This window comes from Mesoplodon bidens (genome assembly GCF_964165515.1).
Source record: "Mesoplodon bidens genome assembly, chromosome: 15".
Classification (NCBI taxonomy): Eukaryota; Metazoa; Chordata; class Mammalia; order Artiodactyla; family Ziphiidae; genus Mesoplodon; species Mesoplodon bidens.
Genome location: NC_138171.1, coordinates 23617862 through 23632686, shown reverse-complemented (window position 1 = coordinate 23632686; position 14825 = coordinate 23617862). Strand labels below are relative to the sequence as shown.

Below are 14825 nucleotides of genomic sequence, written 5' to 3'. Positions count from 1 at the left end.
ATATTACAGAATGTGTGCTGCTTGGGACAGCACAATTACTGTACTGTAATTGGAAACAGTTATTTGGGGACAATTACTGTAAAAAAGTACTCCCTTTATTCCAAGTACTCTGATTATGGGAACTTGGGTTCTAATAGATTTCTCAGATGGAGATTTCTGGGGCTTCTGGTCCAGCGTGACCAGAAAACGCTCTGCAGAGGTTTATTTTTTGGTCTATCCTCCCCAACCATTTTCCTGCTGGTAAAGTTAGGCAGGAGAAGCAGTTCTGGTCTGAAGTCCACAGACTCTATCTTAGTAGCAATTCTGCTCCTGTTCACTTATGATCTGAGCTCTTCACAGATCTGATTTCCTCCTTTCCAAAATGATGATGTAGGACTAGGTATGAATGAGGCAGGGCTCTTTCTTGTGGGGAGAAAAGCACATAAACAGCTACAGTGAGAACTACTAAGTTCTATGTAGAGAACGTGTGAAGTGTTGTGGGAACACAGATTGAGATTTTGCCTGAAGAGCAGGGGCTGGGATGTCGAGAGGAGGAGGTGACGTTTGAGTTAGGCCTTAAAGTGTGAGGGTAGGTAGGGGGTGAACCAGAAGGCAGGGGAATAGGAAAGGGATCCCTGTGCTGGGAACAAGCAGAACAAAGTTCAGAGGCATTGAGAGGAACAAACTGCCATGGTGGTCTGTCCCTAAGGTACCCCTTCTGACTCTGGCCTTCAGATGTTTCCTCTTCGCTCAGCCAGGCCTTTAGTCACATAAGTTAATTTGGAAGGTCAGTTTAGATTTGCTTTTCCAAATGAGGTTTCATAGAATACCAGAATCCATTTAGTAAATTCTCTTCCAGGGGTGAGCTTAGGCTTCCTTGGTGCTTGTGTTTGATTCTGCATAGGTGAGTTCAGTCCTGAGTAGAGGTTTGCTGCAGAAAGAATATTTGAGGATCAAAGGGAGGCTCACCTGTGCTCATTACCTGTTGTTACATCCATTTCATTCATATTCTCACTCTGGGTGTAAACCTTGGCTTTAGGCCAAAAGGAGCCTTGGAGCACCGGAGTGGACAATTCTTTGTATCTTTTCTTGTGGTTCTAGACTGGCCTTCTCACAGAACCGTGCCCTCTCCCCTTAGAGGGAAGGGAGAAATAGGAGCTTAATTAGGATATAGATTATGGTGCCTTAAAGAGAATACCAAAGAAGCTGGCTTAAGACAGAGGTTTATTTCTGTCTTTGGTCAAACTGTAGGCTCTCCACAGTGGCTCTGCTGTGGCTCTGAGCAGGTGTCCAGGTGTCCAGGGCCAGCTTCCTCCTCAGTGCCCCACCAGCCCAAGGTGTTGCTCTCTCTGTGTGGACCAAGATCCCTCACCACCTTGCCTGTCTTTCAGCAGCTGCGAAGGGAAAGGCGAGGCATGCCTTTTTCTTTTAAGGGCACAACCCAGAAGTGCCACACATCACTTCTGTTCATATCCCATATGCCAGAAGATCTGTACATGGCCACACCTCACTCAGGGGAAGCTGGAAAGTGTACTCTTTTCCCTTTGGGAAAAGTGGGTATTGGAGAATGCATGGCAGTCTCTGCCGTATGAGCCAAGGTAGAAAAAGGCAGGGGGCTTGAGGGAGGGGTTTATTGGAGGACCCCTTTGGGCCAGTGTCTGGGTGGGATCCATGGTGGGGGACTAATTGGAGATGAGGCTGGAAAAATAGACAAGGTGAGGGACTTCCCTGGTGGTGCAGTGGTTAAGACTCCACGCTCCCAGTGCAGGGGGCCCAGGTTCAATCCCTGGTCTGGGAACTAGATCCCACATGCATGCCACAACTAAGGAGCCCATACGCCGCAACTAAGGAGCTGGCGAGCTGCAACTGAGGAGCCCACATGCTGCAACTAAGGAGCTGGTGTGCTGCAACTAAGGAGCCCACCTGCCACAACTAAGGAGCCCACATGCTGCAGCTGAGGAGCCCGAGAGCCGCAACTAAGACTCGGCGCAACCAAATAAATAAATAAATAAATAAATATTTTTAAAAAAAAAAAGACAAGGTGAAATGATGGTGTTAGGCCATGAGACCATTTCCTCTGATAGGTGGTGAAAATCCCTCCAAGAGCATACCCACGCCTGCTCTGCCCTTGAGTTGCCCTCCCCTTGTACAGGTCAGAACAGACTCTGGTCACTGCTTGTCCCTGGCACGTGGCAGTGCTCTGTGGTGTACAAGCAGTTCTCCCATAGGGGAGGGTGATGTCATTTTTTTCCTCTTCCCTCCTGGAAGCAGCAGTCTGATGTCCTTCTGCTATCATAACATAGTGATCCGAGGGAGAAATAGGGAGCAGGCTGTATAGAGGGAGCAAGAAGGGCTCTGGTATTTCTCCTGATGGGCACCTGCAGCCTGAGGAGCGGACGAGTGGCCATCTGGAAAAGCCTCGCCCTCCTCAGGCGACAAGCTGCTCTCTGATCCAGAGCCCTGACAGGAAGTTGCTCTTTGTCCAGCCAAGTCTGGGCCTTCAGGAAGAAGCTCTGTAGCCAAGTGTCTGTTCTGTGGGTCATGGAACAAATTGGTCAAGCTGTTCAGAGAGAGAGCTGACCACAGATGAGTACCACCTTCCAGGGAGAGAGTAGCACAGACGAGATAACAACAGCTAATTTTGTGCCGGGCACTGTTGCAAGTTCTTGTATTTTCTTGTGTAATCCTCAAAAAAAAACCCTATGAAGCAGGTACTATTGTGATGACTTTATGGATTAGAAACTGAAGTGCTGATGAGGTGGATTAACTTGAGCCAGTATAGACACATCTAGCGTGTAGTGGAGCCACAATTTGAATCTAGTTGCAGAACACATACTCTCACTTTTAGGCTCTGCTGTCTTTTAGGATTCCATGGAAGGATGCCCTGGCCCTGGGCCCTGGGCCTTGGAGTGGGGAATAGGAGTGCCTCCCTGTAGGAGACTTCTGTGCACATGGGTAGTCCAAACGAGTGAGTGAGCTCTGCCTGTTGTCACCTTGTCTGCCCCTGTTCCTCAGGGACTCACCTGGGTTAGCTTAGTCCCTGCTGGGCAGTTCTCCCTGTGAGCTCTGTCACCTGTGGCCACATGTGACTTTACAGTCTTCATCCAGAAGCCAGGGTGAGGCTATGAATGCTTTCTCTCTTCCCTCTGTGTTCAGAGAACACAGGTTTCTGTAGAACAATTTCCTAGAATATCTCTTCTTTTTATCCTCAGTGCTTACTCCTCTAATTGAAGCCTCAGGAGTGGACTCTTTAAAGCTTAATATGACCATATTTCTGACCAGCTGCAGCACTTGGGATGCTTTTAGTTACAAGTAACAGGAAACCCAATTCAATTTGATTTCACAATAAAGGGGATGTGTTAGTTCACGTAATAGGGAAGTCCATGGAAGGTGTACTGCTCCGGGCCTGTTGGTTGTCTCACCTCTCAGTGCTGTTTTCAGGTTAAACCCTTGTGGTCAGAGGATGGAAGCCAGTATCATTTAAGACTCCATGCTGCTTCATTCAAACCTAACAAGAAAGTAAGAGCATACCCTTTTAATAAACTTTGGACCAGAGTCTCGAGTTCAGGTTGGATTACTCCATTCCTGTCCCTGCCTTATGAACCAGTTGGCCCAGGCTCAGATTGTCTAAGCCTATGACTGTGACAAGGGGCATGGGATTACTCTTATAAGTTTAAGTGAGTGTGAAGTCAGTCCTGTCCAAATCCCTTAGATGCTGCACAGTGAAAGAGGGGTAGAAGAGATGCTGGGAGATATCCACAATTTCGGCTACACCCAGCAAAATCTGCACAGCCAGGGAAAGGGTGGTGGTGGTGTTGAACTGTAGAGCAGATCCATGCCCTATGCTCATTTCCTGTATCAGGGACAGTGCACAGGGCCCACAACATGGCCCAAGTCCTCAGACCCATAGGTCTGAGTTCATCTTTTCTATGCACCAATTTATATGATCTTGCAGCTTCTCTGAGTTTCACTTCCTCCTCTGTAAAGTGGTAATCAAGTTAAGGTATAGATGTATTTTATGCAAAATTGAAGTTGATCAGTTTGAAGTTGTGTGATATAAAAAGCCTTATGTATAAAATTTGAATTAATACAAATCCTACCAAACTGACAAAATTCATCAACCACATGATTTCAAAGCTGGTAGGCCAATGAAAGTGTGTTCATTATGCCTTTATTTTCTGGAAATATTAGTCATGAATTATGTGAGTTTGAATAATGTAGGGTCTTCAGGAATCTTTTGTATGGAATGAACTTCACCATCCTTTTCTTAATTGCCTGTTGGGTTCCCTAAAGGTTGTGATGCTGTTTTATAAAATGTGAAATGCAAAAAAGATTGTTGTTGGAGAAGCCCAAGGGAACTACCATACTAGGTGATAACTGGGTATGCCCTGGCATTTGGCAATTTATATCCTGCATCTGGACCTTTCTGTCTCAGGGATCCAGAACCTAGGTGGTATCTCTTCAGCCAGTTCTGCTAGTGATTGGATTAATGCTGTTAGCATTTCAGTACGCTAATGGAGACAGTTACTTTAGTTTGAAGGTCATTAAAACTTGAGTTTACAAACCAAAAACTGGATTGGGCAATTGTTTCTATATGTGTGTGGGTGAAGGTACATCAAATCCCATCAAACATTTGCTCAAATCCTTCCAGTGAAGTTACTCATAGTAAAGGCCAATTTCCTTTTAAAGCATAAAGTCTCATTTCTTCTGTTCCAATTTATATTTTATTTCCTTTTCTTGTCTTATCGTACTAGATAGGATGTCTAGTACCATGTTGAAAAGAAGTGTTGAGAGGGTACATCCTTGCCTTGTTCCTGATCTTAAGAGAAAGCATCCAGTTCTCACCATTAAATATGAAGTTAGTTGTAGGTTTTCTGTAGATGTCCTTTATGAAGTTGAGGAAGTTTTCCTCTGTTCCTAGTTTTCTGAGAATTTTTATCATGAATGAGTGTTGGATTTTGTCAAATGCTTTTTCTGCATCAATTGATACTATACATAGAAAATTCTAAAGATGCCACCAGAAAACTACTAGAACTAATCAATGAATTTGGTAAGGTTTCAGGATACAAAATTAAGGCACAGAAATCTCTTGCATTCCTATACACTAACAACGAAAAATCAGAAAGAAAAATTAAGGAAACAGTCCCATTTACCATTGCAACAAAAAGAATAAAAATGCCTAAGAATAAATCTACCTAAGGAGGCAAAAGACTTGTACTTGGAAAACTATAAAACATTGATGAAAGAAATCAAAGATCATATAAACAGATGGAGAAATATACTATGTTCTTGGATTGGAAGAATCAATATTGTGAAAACGACTACACTACCCAAAGCAATCTACTGATTCAGTGAAATCCCTGTCAACCTACCAACGAATGGCATTCTTCACAGAATTAGAACAAAAAAGTTTACAATTTGTATGGAAACTCAAAAGACACTGAGTAACCAAAGCAATCTTGAGAAAGAAAAACGGAGCTGGAGGACTCAGACTTCCCAACTTCAAACTATACTACAAAGCTACAGTAATCAAGACAGTATGGTACTGGCACAAAAACAGAAACATAGATCAATGGTACAGGATAGAAAGCCCAGAGATAAACCCATGCACATATGGTCACCTAATTTATGACAAAGGAGGCAAGAACATACAATGGAGAAAAGACAGCCTTTTCAATAAGTGGTGCTGGGAAAACTGGATAGCTACATGTAAAAGAATGAAATTAGAACACTCCCTAATACCATACACAAAAATAAACTCAAAATGGATTAAAGACCTAAATGTAAGGCTGGACACTATAAAACTCTTAGAGGAAAACATAGGAAAAACACTCTTTGACATAAACCACAGCAAGATCTTTTTTGACCCACCTCCTAGAGTAATGAAAAAAAAAACAAAAATAAGTGGGACCTAATGAAACTTAAAAGCTTTTGCACAGCAAAGGAAACCATAAACAAGACGAAAGACAACCCTCAGAATGGAAGAAAATATTTGCAAACGGAGCAACGGACAAAGGATTAATCTCCAAAATATACAAACAACCCAATTAAAAAATGGACAGAAGACCTAAATAGACATTTCACCAAAGAAGACATACAGATGGCCAAGAGGCACATGGAAAGATGCTCAACATAACTAATTATTAGAGAAATGCAGATCAAAACTACAGTGAGGTATCACCTCACACTGTTCAGAATGGCCATCATCAAAAAGTCTACAAACAATAAATGCTGGAGAAGGTGTGGAGAAAAGGGAACCCTTTTGCGCTGTTGGTGGGAATGTAAATTGATACAGCCACTATGGAGAACAGTATGGAGGTTCCTTACAAAACTAAAAATAGAACTATCATATGACCCAGCAGTCCCACTACTGGGCATATACCCTACATCAATTGATATATTATTTTTCTTTTTTAGCCTATTGATACGATGGATTACATTAATTGATTACCAAATGTTGAACCTGCCTTCCTTGTATACCTGGAATGAATCCCAGTTGGTTGTGATAGATAATTCTTTTTATACATTGTTGGATACATGGTCTGTAGTTTTCCTTTCTGTAATGTCTTTATCTGATTTTGGTATTAGAGTAATGCTGGCCGTGTAGAATGAGTTAGGAAGTGTTCCCTGTGCCTATTTCTTGAACACTGAAGGCCTTCCTGTCCTTAGAATCTTTGCATTTGCTGTCCCTGGCCTGGAAGACTCTTCTCCCAGATTTCTGCATGTTTTGTTCTCTCGCTCCTTTCAGGTCTTTGCTCAGATGTCCTTTTCCCAGCGAGGCATTCTCTGACCACAGACTGTTAAAATTGCAAATCTCCCCTTCCCTCATCCCTACTATCCCCCTTCTCTGCTTTATTTTTTTCTATAGCACTGATCACCTCCCAAAATACTATATGACTTACTTGCTTTCTGCCCCCACCCACTAGAATGTAGTTCTGTGAGGGCAAGGGTTTTTGTCTTTTTTTGTTCATTGCCTTATCCCTCCTCCCTAGAATGGTGTTTGGAACATGGTGGATGCTCAGATATTTGTTAAATAAACGAATTTAAACCGTGGCTGATAATGTGGTTGTAGCCAAGCGAATGTGCAGAAATGAGTTGTTCTGTTTCTATTCCTGAGGAAGACTGTTTCCAGGATCAGAGGAAAAGTAAATATTGTTGATAGCTTTTATGAATGAAATTTAGGAGGCATTTAACCATGTTTTGTTTATCAACTGCATGACTTTGGCTTAGTCACCTTATTTCTTTGGGCTCTGGTTTCTTAATCTTAGAAAGAGTACTTCTGTAAATTAGACTAAGGTCTTTTCTAGAGTTCTTGTTTGTTGAACTTTGTTTCCCAGTTGCAGAGTATTTTAACAGGAAGGGAGCTTAGAGACCCTTAAGTCCTGTGTTCTTTAGCCAGTAGATTAACTTCTACCTGTAGAGCCAGGCTTGCCAGCTGGGGGATGCAGCCCATCGTCCTCCCGTACAGTTCCTGGATGCCTGTTTGGGAGAGGGGCCTCGGAGGTAGTGCTGACTTGGTGCTGGAGAGCCAGATGAACCTGTTTTTAAATGTCTGTATGATCTCAAGCAGGTGTCATCACCTCACCAAGCTTCAGTTTCCTCATCTGTGAAACTGGAATGATATACACAGGTGGTTGTTAGGGTTAAATGAGATGTTTGTGATATTTGCACACAGGAGCTCAGTTAAAATCAGTTGAACCTGACTGCTTATCCTACCCCACACTTGCTTTGTGATCCATCTTGATTCTGCATCAGAATCACCTGGAGAGTGTTTTTAAAAACACTGATGCCCTTGAAAACGTTACGCTAAGTGAAAGAAGCCAGGCACAGAAGGTCACTTATTGTATATATATGAAATGTCCAGAATGGATAAATTCATAGAGACAGATACAGATTGGTGGTTGCCAAGGGTTGAGGGGTTGGGGAGAATCTGCTTAATGGTAAGTGGTTTTACTTCGGAGTGATGGGAATGTTTTGGAACTGGGGTAGAGCTGGTTGGACAGTATTGTGAATGTACTACATGCCACTGGATTGCTTTCTTTTTCCCTCCCTCCCTTCCTTCGTACCTACCTACAGGTTTATTGAAGCTTAATTGTTGTTCAGTGGACTGCACATATTTAAGTTGTATAATTTGATGAGATTTGGCATATATATATACCCAGCCATTACCACAATAAAATGGTAAACATATCCATTACCTCCTAAAATTTCCTTATGCCCCTTTTTAATTCCTCCTTTCTAGTCCTCCCCCCTCTCTCATCCCCAGGTAGTCTCTATTCTGCTTTCTATTATATAGATTAGTTTTCATTTTCTAGAATTTTATATAAATGGAATCATGCAGTATGCATTAGATTTTATATGGCTCCTTTTACTCAGCATACTTATTTTGAGGTTCACTTACGTTGCTGCATATTATTAATAGTTTATACTTTTATTGTTGGAGGTATTCCATTGTATGGATACACCACAAATTATTTGTCCTTTCACCTGGTGATGGACATTTGGGCAATTTTCATTTTGGGAGATTACAACTAAAGCTGCTGTGGGCGTTCATATACAAATCTCTGTGTGGACATAAGTTATCCTTTCTCTTGAGTAAATATCTAGGAGTGGAATGGCTAGGTCACAGGATATATGTATGCTTAAACATATCTTAACACCTAAAAAGTAAGGCGTGGTCAATTATTTGAAATGCTACAGATATGTTTGATAAGATAGATGAAACAACTGGATTTTTGCAATGGTTAGGCTATTATTAACTTGAAAACTACAGTCTCAGTTGAGTGGTAGGTGGGAAGCTTTTTAGAGGGGAATTAGGAAAACTGAACTGAGAAGTTTGGCAGGGAGTATTGATAACTTAAGAAGTTTTGCTGTGAAAAGTAGCAGAGAATGAAGTTGTGGTTTTTGGAAGGTGTGAATTATTCCTTTTTAAGTGGATAATTTTATATTATATGAATTGTACTTCAGTTATTAAAAAAAGAAGAAGAAGAAGAACCAAGCAAACAAAATCCTGATGTTCAGGTTGCACCTCAAGCCAGTTAAATCAGAATCTTTGTGGGTGGGACCCGGGCATTCACTTTCTAAAAACCTACCTTGGTGATTGCAATATGTAGCCAGTGTTCAGGAGTAGTGATCTAAGTAGGGTTGGCACATTTTTTCTGTAAAGGGCCAGACAATAAATATTTCAGCTTTGAAGGCCATAAGGTCTCTGTCTTTACTCCTCGAATCTGCCATTGGAGTGTGGTAGCAGCCATGGTCAACATGTAACAACTGAGCATAGTGTACTTTCAATAAAACTTATTTGTAATAACAGGCAGCGGGCCAGAGTTTGCCAGCCTCTGGTCTAAAGGCTTGATGATAGAGAAGGGGCTGCAGAGCTCTAAGGAGGATGGAAGGTGACCTCCCAGGCAGAACCAGACGTGGAACTCTGTTCTACTGACCATTCTAGTTCTTCACATTGTGCATGCTTACTTACTTAAGCATAAACATCCCGGCATTGAAAACAAAATGTTAGAATGCCAGTGCTTACACTTGTTTTTAATTCTAGCTGCAAAAGACAAGGAGAAGAATAAAGAGAAGAAATTCAAAGAGTTTGTGAGGGTGAAGCCAAAGAAGAAAAAGAAAAAGAAAAAGAAAACCAAACCTGGTAAATTTTCCCTTGGGGCGTTTCACTTGGATTTCCTTACTGTAGGTAGGGAGGGGTTGCTTCTCCCCAGTCTTGGCCTCTGAGGAGAGGAAGGGCCAGCAGGCCTTTAATGGAGCTTGCGGGCTCAGCTCACCCCAGGTGCTGCAAGGCCACACTGGCATTTAGAAAGCCCTCCCTCTTGCTGTGTTGGCCGGTGTGCTCTGTCATAATGGAAGCTCCATTGTAGGAGAGGATATGCAGGTGAATGACTGTACTTGTCTGCACACACAACTCTGAAACACACATCTCTGAACCCTTTCAAGAAAGGATTCATTTCTTGAAAAGTGTGTGTCTAGCCCCAACAAAAATGCTGATTTTTAAGAAAATCAGTGTTCCAGTCTTGGGAGCTAAAGGGATGCCACATTTTATTCTCAAAGTATCTTCTGGCTTAGAAAAGCAGTCTTATCAGAAAAAGGGGAGAAGGGTGATGGTGAGGAAGAAGCTTTTTGTTTTGAGGTTTTTGGAGGTGGCTAGAAGTATTAATCCCTAAATCTGTTCTAGCTGAATTGCTTCTGAGCATTTGAGCTCTTTGAACAGCAGAGCTGTTGGGTGGATGGGGTTGATTCTGGAATGCCCTAGTTATGTCTGAGGGTGCTAATTTCTTCCTGATCTTGTTCTTCCAGAATGCCCCTGCAGTGAGGAGATCAGTGATGCCTCCCAGGAACCTTCTCCACCCAAGGCATTTGCTGTCACCAGGTGTGGGTCCTCACACAAGCCCGGGGTCCATATGAGCCCACAGCTCCATGGCTCAGAATCTGGAAACCACAAAGGGAAAGTGAAAATGTCCGGTAAGGAGGCTCTCCTGGCTTGATCATTTGTACAGCATGGCAGTCTGAGAAGGCTGGATTTATGTTGATATTGTAATCTACTCTCAGGACTTCTGCAAGTAGTCTGTTAGGTCTTTTAAACAAGAAGTCCATCAAATAAATAGGCCATTAGCTATACCTTCCCAGAACTTCCCTTCTCTCCAACTTTGGTCTTAGTAGAATGTCTCTTAGGTACCTCTAAGCCAGTGTGTCTATAACCAAATCCATTATCTCCCAACTCCTTGCACACCTGCCCCTCCTGTTCCTCCATTTCTTGTTGGTGGCCTGTGCATCTAACCTGGTTGCTTGGGGAAATCTGAGTCAACCTTGTGAAGTTTTCCCTTCTTTAGCAACTTATAGGGTGATTGTGAGTTTAAAAGTAGTTAATAAGTATATGGAAAGTACTTAGAACAGTGTCTGGTATAGAATAAGTGATCGGTAGAGGTTAGCTGTAATAACCACTAATCAGGTACCAAGATCTAGTGATTCTGGTTCTGATTATCCCTGGAACCTGCCCCTCCCTCATTCCCCACTGTTCACAGAGTTTTAAAGGTGGCTGTGGATACAGACTGGGCTGTAAGCCAGGTCACGGCTGGGTGGGGTGAGGTCAAGGAACACGTTTGAGTCGTTAGGGATGATGATCTGTGTGGCTCATGTGGAGTTGCAGTTTCTCCGCAAGTGAGCTCTGTGACCTTGAGCAGCCATTTACCTTGGGCTTCACTGTCAGGAAAATGAGGAAATGGAGTCCAGTTCACTGCTGGGCAGCACGTATCATTCGGGCTGTTAGTAGATGACAGGCCTGAGGAACAGATTGGAGTTCGTGTTTCCCAGCTCTGTAAAAAGTTCACAGAGGAGAAGTTCTGTAAGGTCATTTCTACTCTTGACAATCTAGGGTTTTTTTTTTTTTTTTTTTTTTTTTTTTTTTGCTGTACACGGGCCTCTCACTGTTGTGGCCTCTCCCGTTGCGGAGCACAGGCTGCGGACGCGCAAGCCCAGCGGCCACGGCTCACGGGCCCAGCCGCTCCGCGGCATGTGGGATCCTCCCAGACCGGGGCACGAACCCATGTCCCCTGCATCGGCAGGCGGACTCTCAACCACTGCGCCACCAGGGAAGCCCGACAATCTAGGGTTTTTAAAAAATTTTCTAACTCTAATTTTTTAAAGTGACTGTTGTTTTCCCTTTCCTCTCAGAAGAAGATAATCTGAGTGACTCCTCCTCCGAGAGCTTTCTTTGGAGTGATGAGGAGTATGGCCAAGACGTTGACGTGACCACTAACCCAGATGAGGAACTTGATGGGGAGGACCGTTATGATTTTGAAGTGGTCCGCTGCATCTGTGAGGTTCAGGAGGAAAATGACTTCATGATTCAGGTAGGTGGAGCTTCCAGGAGACACAGGTATAGAGGAGCACAAACCGGTCCTTGGAGGGAATTTTGAGGGAATACAGTCTGAGGCCAGCAAAAATAATGTCATGTCAGAAGCCCCAGGCAGGCAGTGCTGTCAGCAGCAGATTGAGCTTTGCTCACTGGCTCAGCTTCCTCTGCATCTCAGGCTGGTATAAATAACCTATGAATAGAATAAGAGAGGACTTGAGGGATCACTGGATCTAAACCTCTTATGCTCTGCTTGGGCCAGCTGGACCCACAAATGGGAAGGGCCTTGCCTGTGGTCACACAGTGAGGAGTTGAACAGTAGGGACCCAAATCTCTGGAGGGGCAGTTTGATCTTCCTGTGGATCCATATCTTCTCTCTCAGGTAAATTTTCTTTATGGCCTAAAGAGATGGAGGCCAGTTTTATAACTTGTCTGTTTCTTAGTCTTCATTTTCTTGGCATTTGTGTGTGTCGTCTCCATTTCTGGGACGTGCCTGTTGGGGGGCCCCCCTGCCTGCCTGGGGAGACCATCACTGGCCAGCACCTGCTTGCCTCTGGCCCTTCTCTTGCTCTTAATCACGGTTCTGGTGGACGTGGTGCTGCCTGGCTCACTCCAGGGAACCTGAGTTTTTTAAGTAAGTCATGTTTATGTTGGTTAGAATTCTTCTGGGAGTTTCTTTTTTTTTTTTTAATAGCCTTCATGGCAACCTCTGGGAAGTCAAGGTGCATGAATGGTCTCAAATAGCTCATGATACTTATGACCTTTGGTATGCATCAGGTCAGTGGTTTTCAAATCACTTTTTCAGCATCAGAACCCCTTTCCCTAATGGACGCTTTTCACAGAACCCCCAAATGTGTAACAGATAAAAGCAGTAGTTTTGGAAGTTCAAAATGAATAATTTTCACTTTGAAGTTCAAAAATGTGAATGGCTGGCCTCTTCCCATGAGCTCTAATATGCAGGTGGGATTGTGAGCGGTGGTTGCCAACTTGGAGCATTTCAGTGGCTCAGTTGTTTTCCTTTTTTTGTGAGACAAGCCTAATGAACATGGCCATTGTATGGGGACTTTTCCTAAACAGCATGCTGTGTAGTCACTTTGGTTAATCAGAGATGGGAAGAAAAGCTTTGTTTTGAGGACAGCATAATAATAAGTTAGCCTAGCAGTACAGAATTATGTGTACTGGTGGGCTCTGTTGTCTTAACATTTAAGCTTGGAGTGTGCATTTTTTGTTTTGTTTTGTCTTCTAAAATAGTCCCATTTTATAAAACACACCAATTTGTAGAATCTCTGAAGCTCAGTGGAATATAATTCAGAAACGTATGTAACATGAAAACCTTTTGTTTGGGGTTTTTTTGTTTTGTTTTGTTTTGTTTTTTTGTTTTTTTGTTTTTTTGTCTTTTGCCATACGCAGGCCTCTCACTGCTGTGGCCTCTCCCGTTGCGGAGCACAGGCTCCGGACGCGCAGGTTCAGTGGCAATGGCTCACGGGCCCAGCCGCTCCGCGGCATGTGGGATCTTCCCGGACCGGGGCACGAACCTGTGTCCCCTGCATCGGCAGGCGGACTCTCAACCACTGCGCCACCAGGGAAGCCCTGTTTGGGGTTTTTTTCCCCTCCAGTAGAATTTTTTTTTTAAGTTTGGCTTTAAAAGTATGTTGGGGCTTCCCTGGTGGCGCAGTGGTTGAGAATCTGCCTGCCAATGCAGGGGACACAGGTTCGAGCCCTGCTCCAGAAGATCCCACATGCCGTGGAGCAATTAAACCCATGAACCACAACTACTGAGCCTGCGCTCTAGAGCCTGCGAGCCAAAACTACTGAGCCCGTGTGCCACAACTACTGAAGCCCGTGTGCCTAGAGCCCATGCTCCACAACAAGAGAAGCCACCACAATGAGAAGGCTGTGCACTGCAATGAAGAGTAGCCCCGCTCGCTACAACTAGAGAAAGCCCACGCACAGCAACAAAGACCCAATGCAGCCAAAAATAAAAATAAATAAATAAAAGTATGCTGAAGATCGTTAGTTTTCATCGTGTCTCTCTGGGCGTGTGCTCAGTTCTGGGCCTTGGAAGCCTGATTTGGTCCTCATTTGTCCTTAGGAATCATTAGTGGGTGAGTAACGAAGGCCTCTCTTGGCAAGGCTCTTCCAGCTAATCAGTATAAGAGATGCAGTTCTGATCCATCATGGTACTTTCTCCATTGACTATTCTGTAAGTGGCAAAGATCATGGGGTGTTTGGGGGGGTAGAGCTTGAAGTGCCATTTTGTGCTGTGAGGAAACTAAGTTTGAAAAAATTGAGACCACACCATTGTTACATGGCAGAGTCAGGAACTGAATTCCATCGCCTGCTTTCCAGGCTCCACATGACCTTCCCTGCAGCTCATCTCAGCACTGTGGCTTCCTTCCTGTCTGGCATTGTGGTGGTGACGAGCTCACTTCAGAACACCTTGGGTTTTGTTGTAGAAGACTCTTCTTTGCTGTCCACTTGTTGTCCAGCTGGCTTTGCGTTATAGAGGGACAGTTTCTGACTATACCTGTCATTGTGAGCAGGGTACCTTTTTCCACTCAGTAACTTTAGCAAAAGGCATAAATTTAGAGGAAGCTAACTGGAACAATACAGTTTAAAGTTTTAAAACGTATTCGTCTAGTTTTAAATACATTCATCATTTAGGAAAGTTCAAATAAGTTTTTCTTAAAATAAATTTTAAACTTACATTGATAATTGCACAACCCTAGAAAGCATTCAGAATTTGTTCTCTAAAAGATTACGTTAGAGAAATAGTTTTCTTTGATCATTTTCGTTATTTGGTAGCAGTATTGTTCATGTATATTATTATTTGATTTTATTTACCAGTGCTAATTTAAATCACTGGAAGGTTAAAATCCTACTTAGTAATCATGAATGTTTGAGAAATCTGGGTACCACATAAAAAAATGAGCAACAGGAAACCCATTTAATATTTAAATTTATTTTAATTGCTCTAAGTCAG

The 14825-nt window shown here is 43.2% G+C and overlaps 1 protein-coding gene across 9 annotated transcripts in view; it reads left to right on the top strand.

Moving 5' to 3' along the window:
• Positions 1 to 14825, top strand: part of PHF20 (PHD finger protein 20) — a 137023-nt gene that overhangs the window by 99711 nt on the left and 22487 nt on the right. For 8 of the 9 annotated variants that reach the window (XM_081255474.1, XM_081255475.1, XM_081255477.1 and 5 more), the window contains 3 exons: positions 9527 to 9625; positions 10288 to 10452; positions 11662 to 11840. In XM_081255474.1, coding sequence (XP_081111600.1) covers positions 9527 to 9625; positions 10288 to 10452; positions 11662 to 11840 — 443 coding nt within the window. The remainder of the gene's footprint in view (positions 1 to 9526; positions 9626 to 10287; positions 10453 to 11661; positions 11841 to 14825) is intronic. The other variant, XM_081255482.1, reaches the window with a different exon arrangement.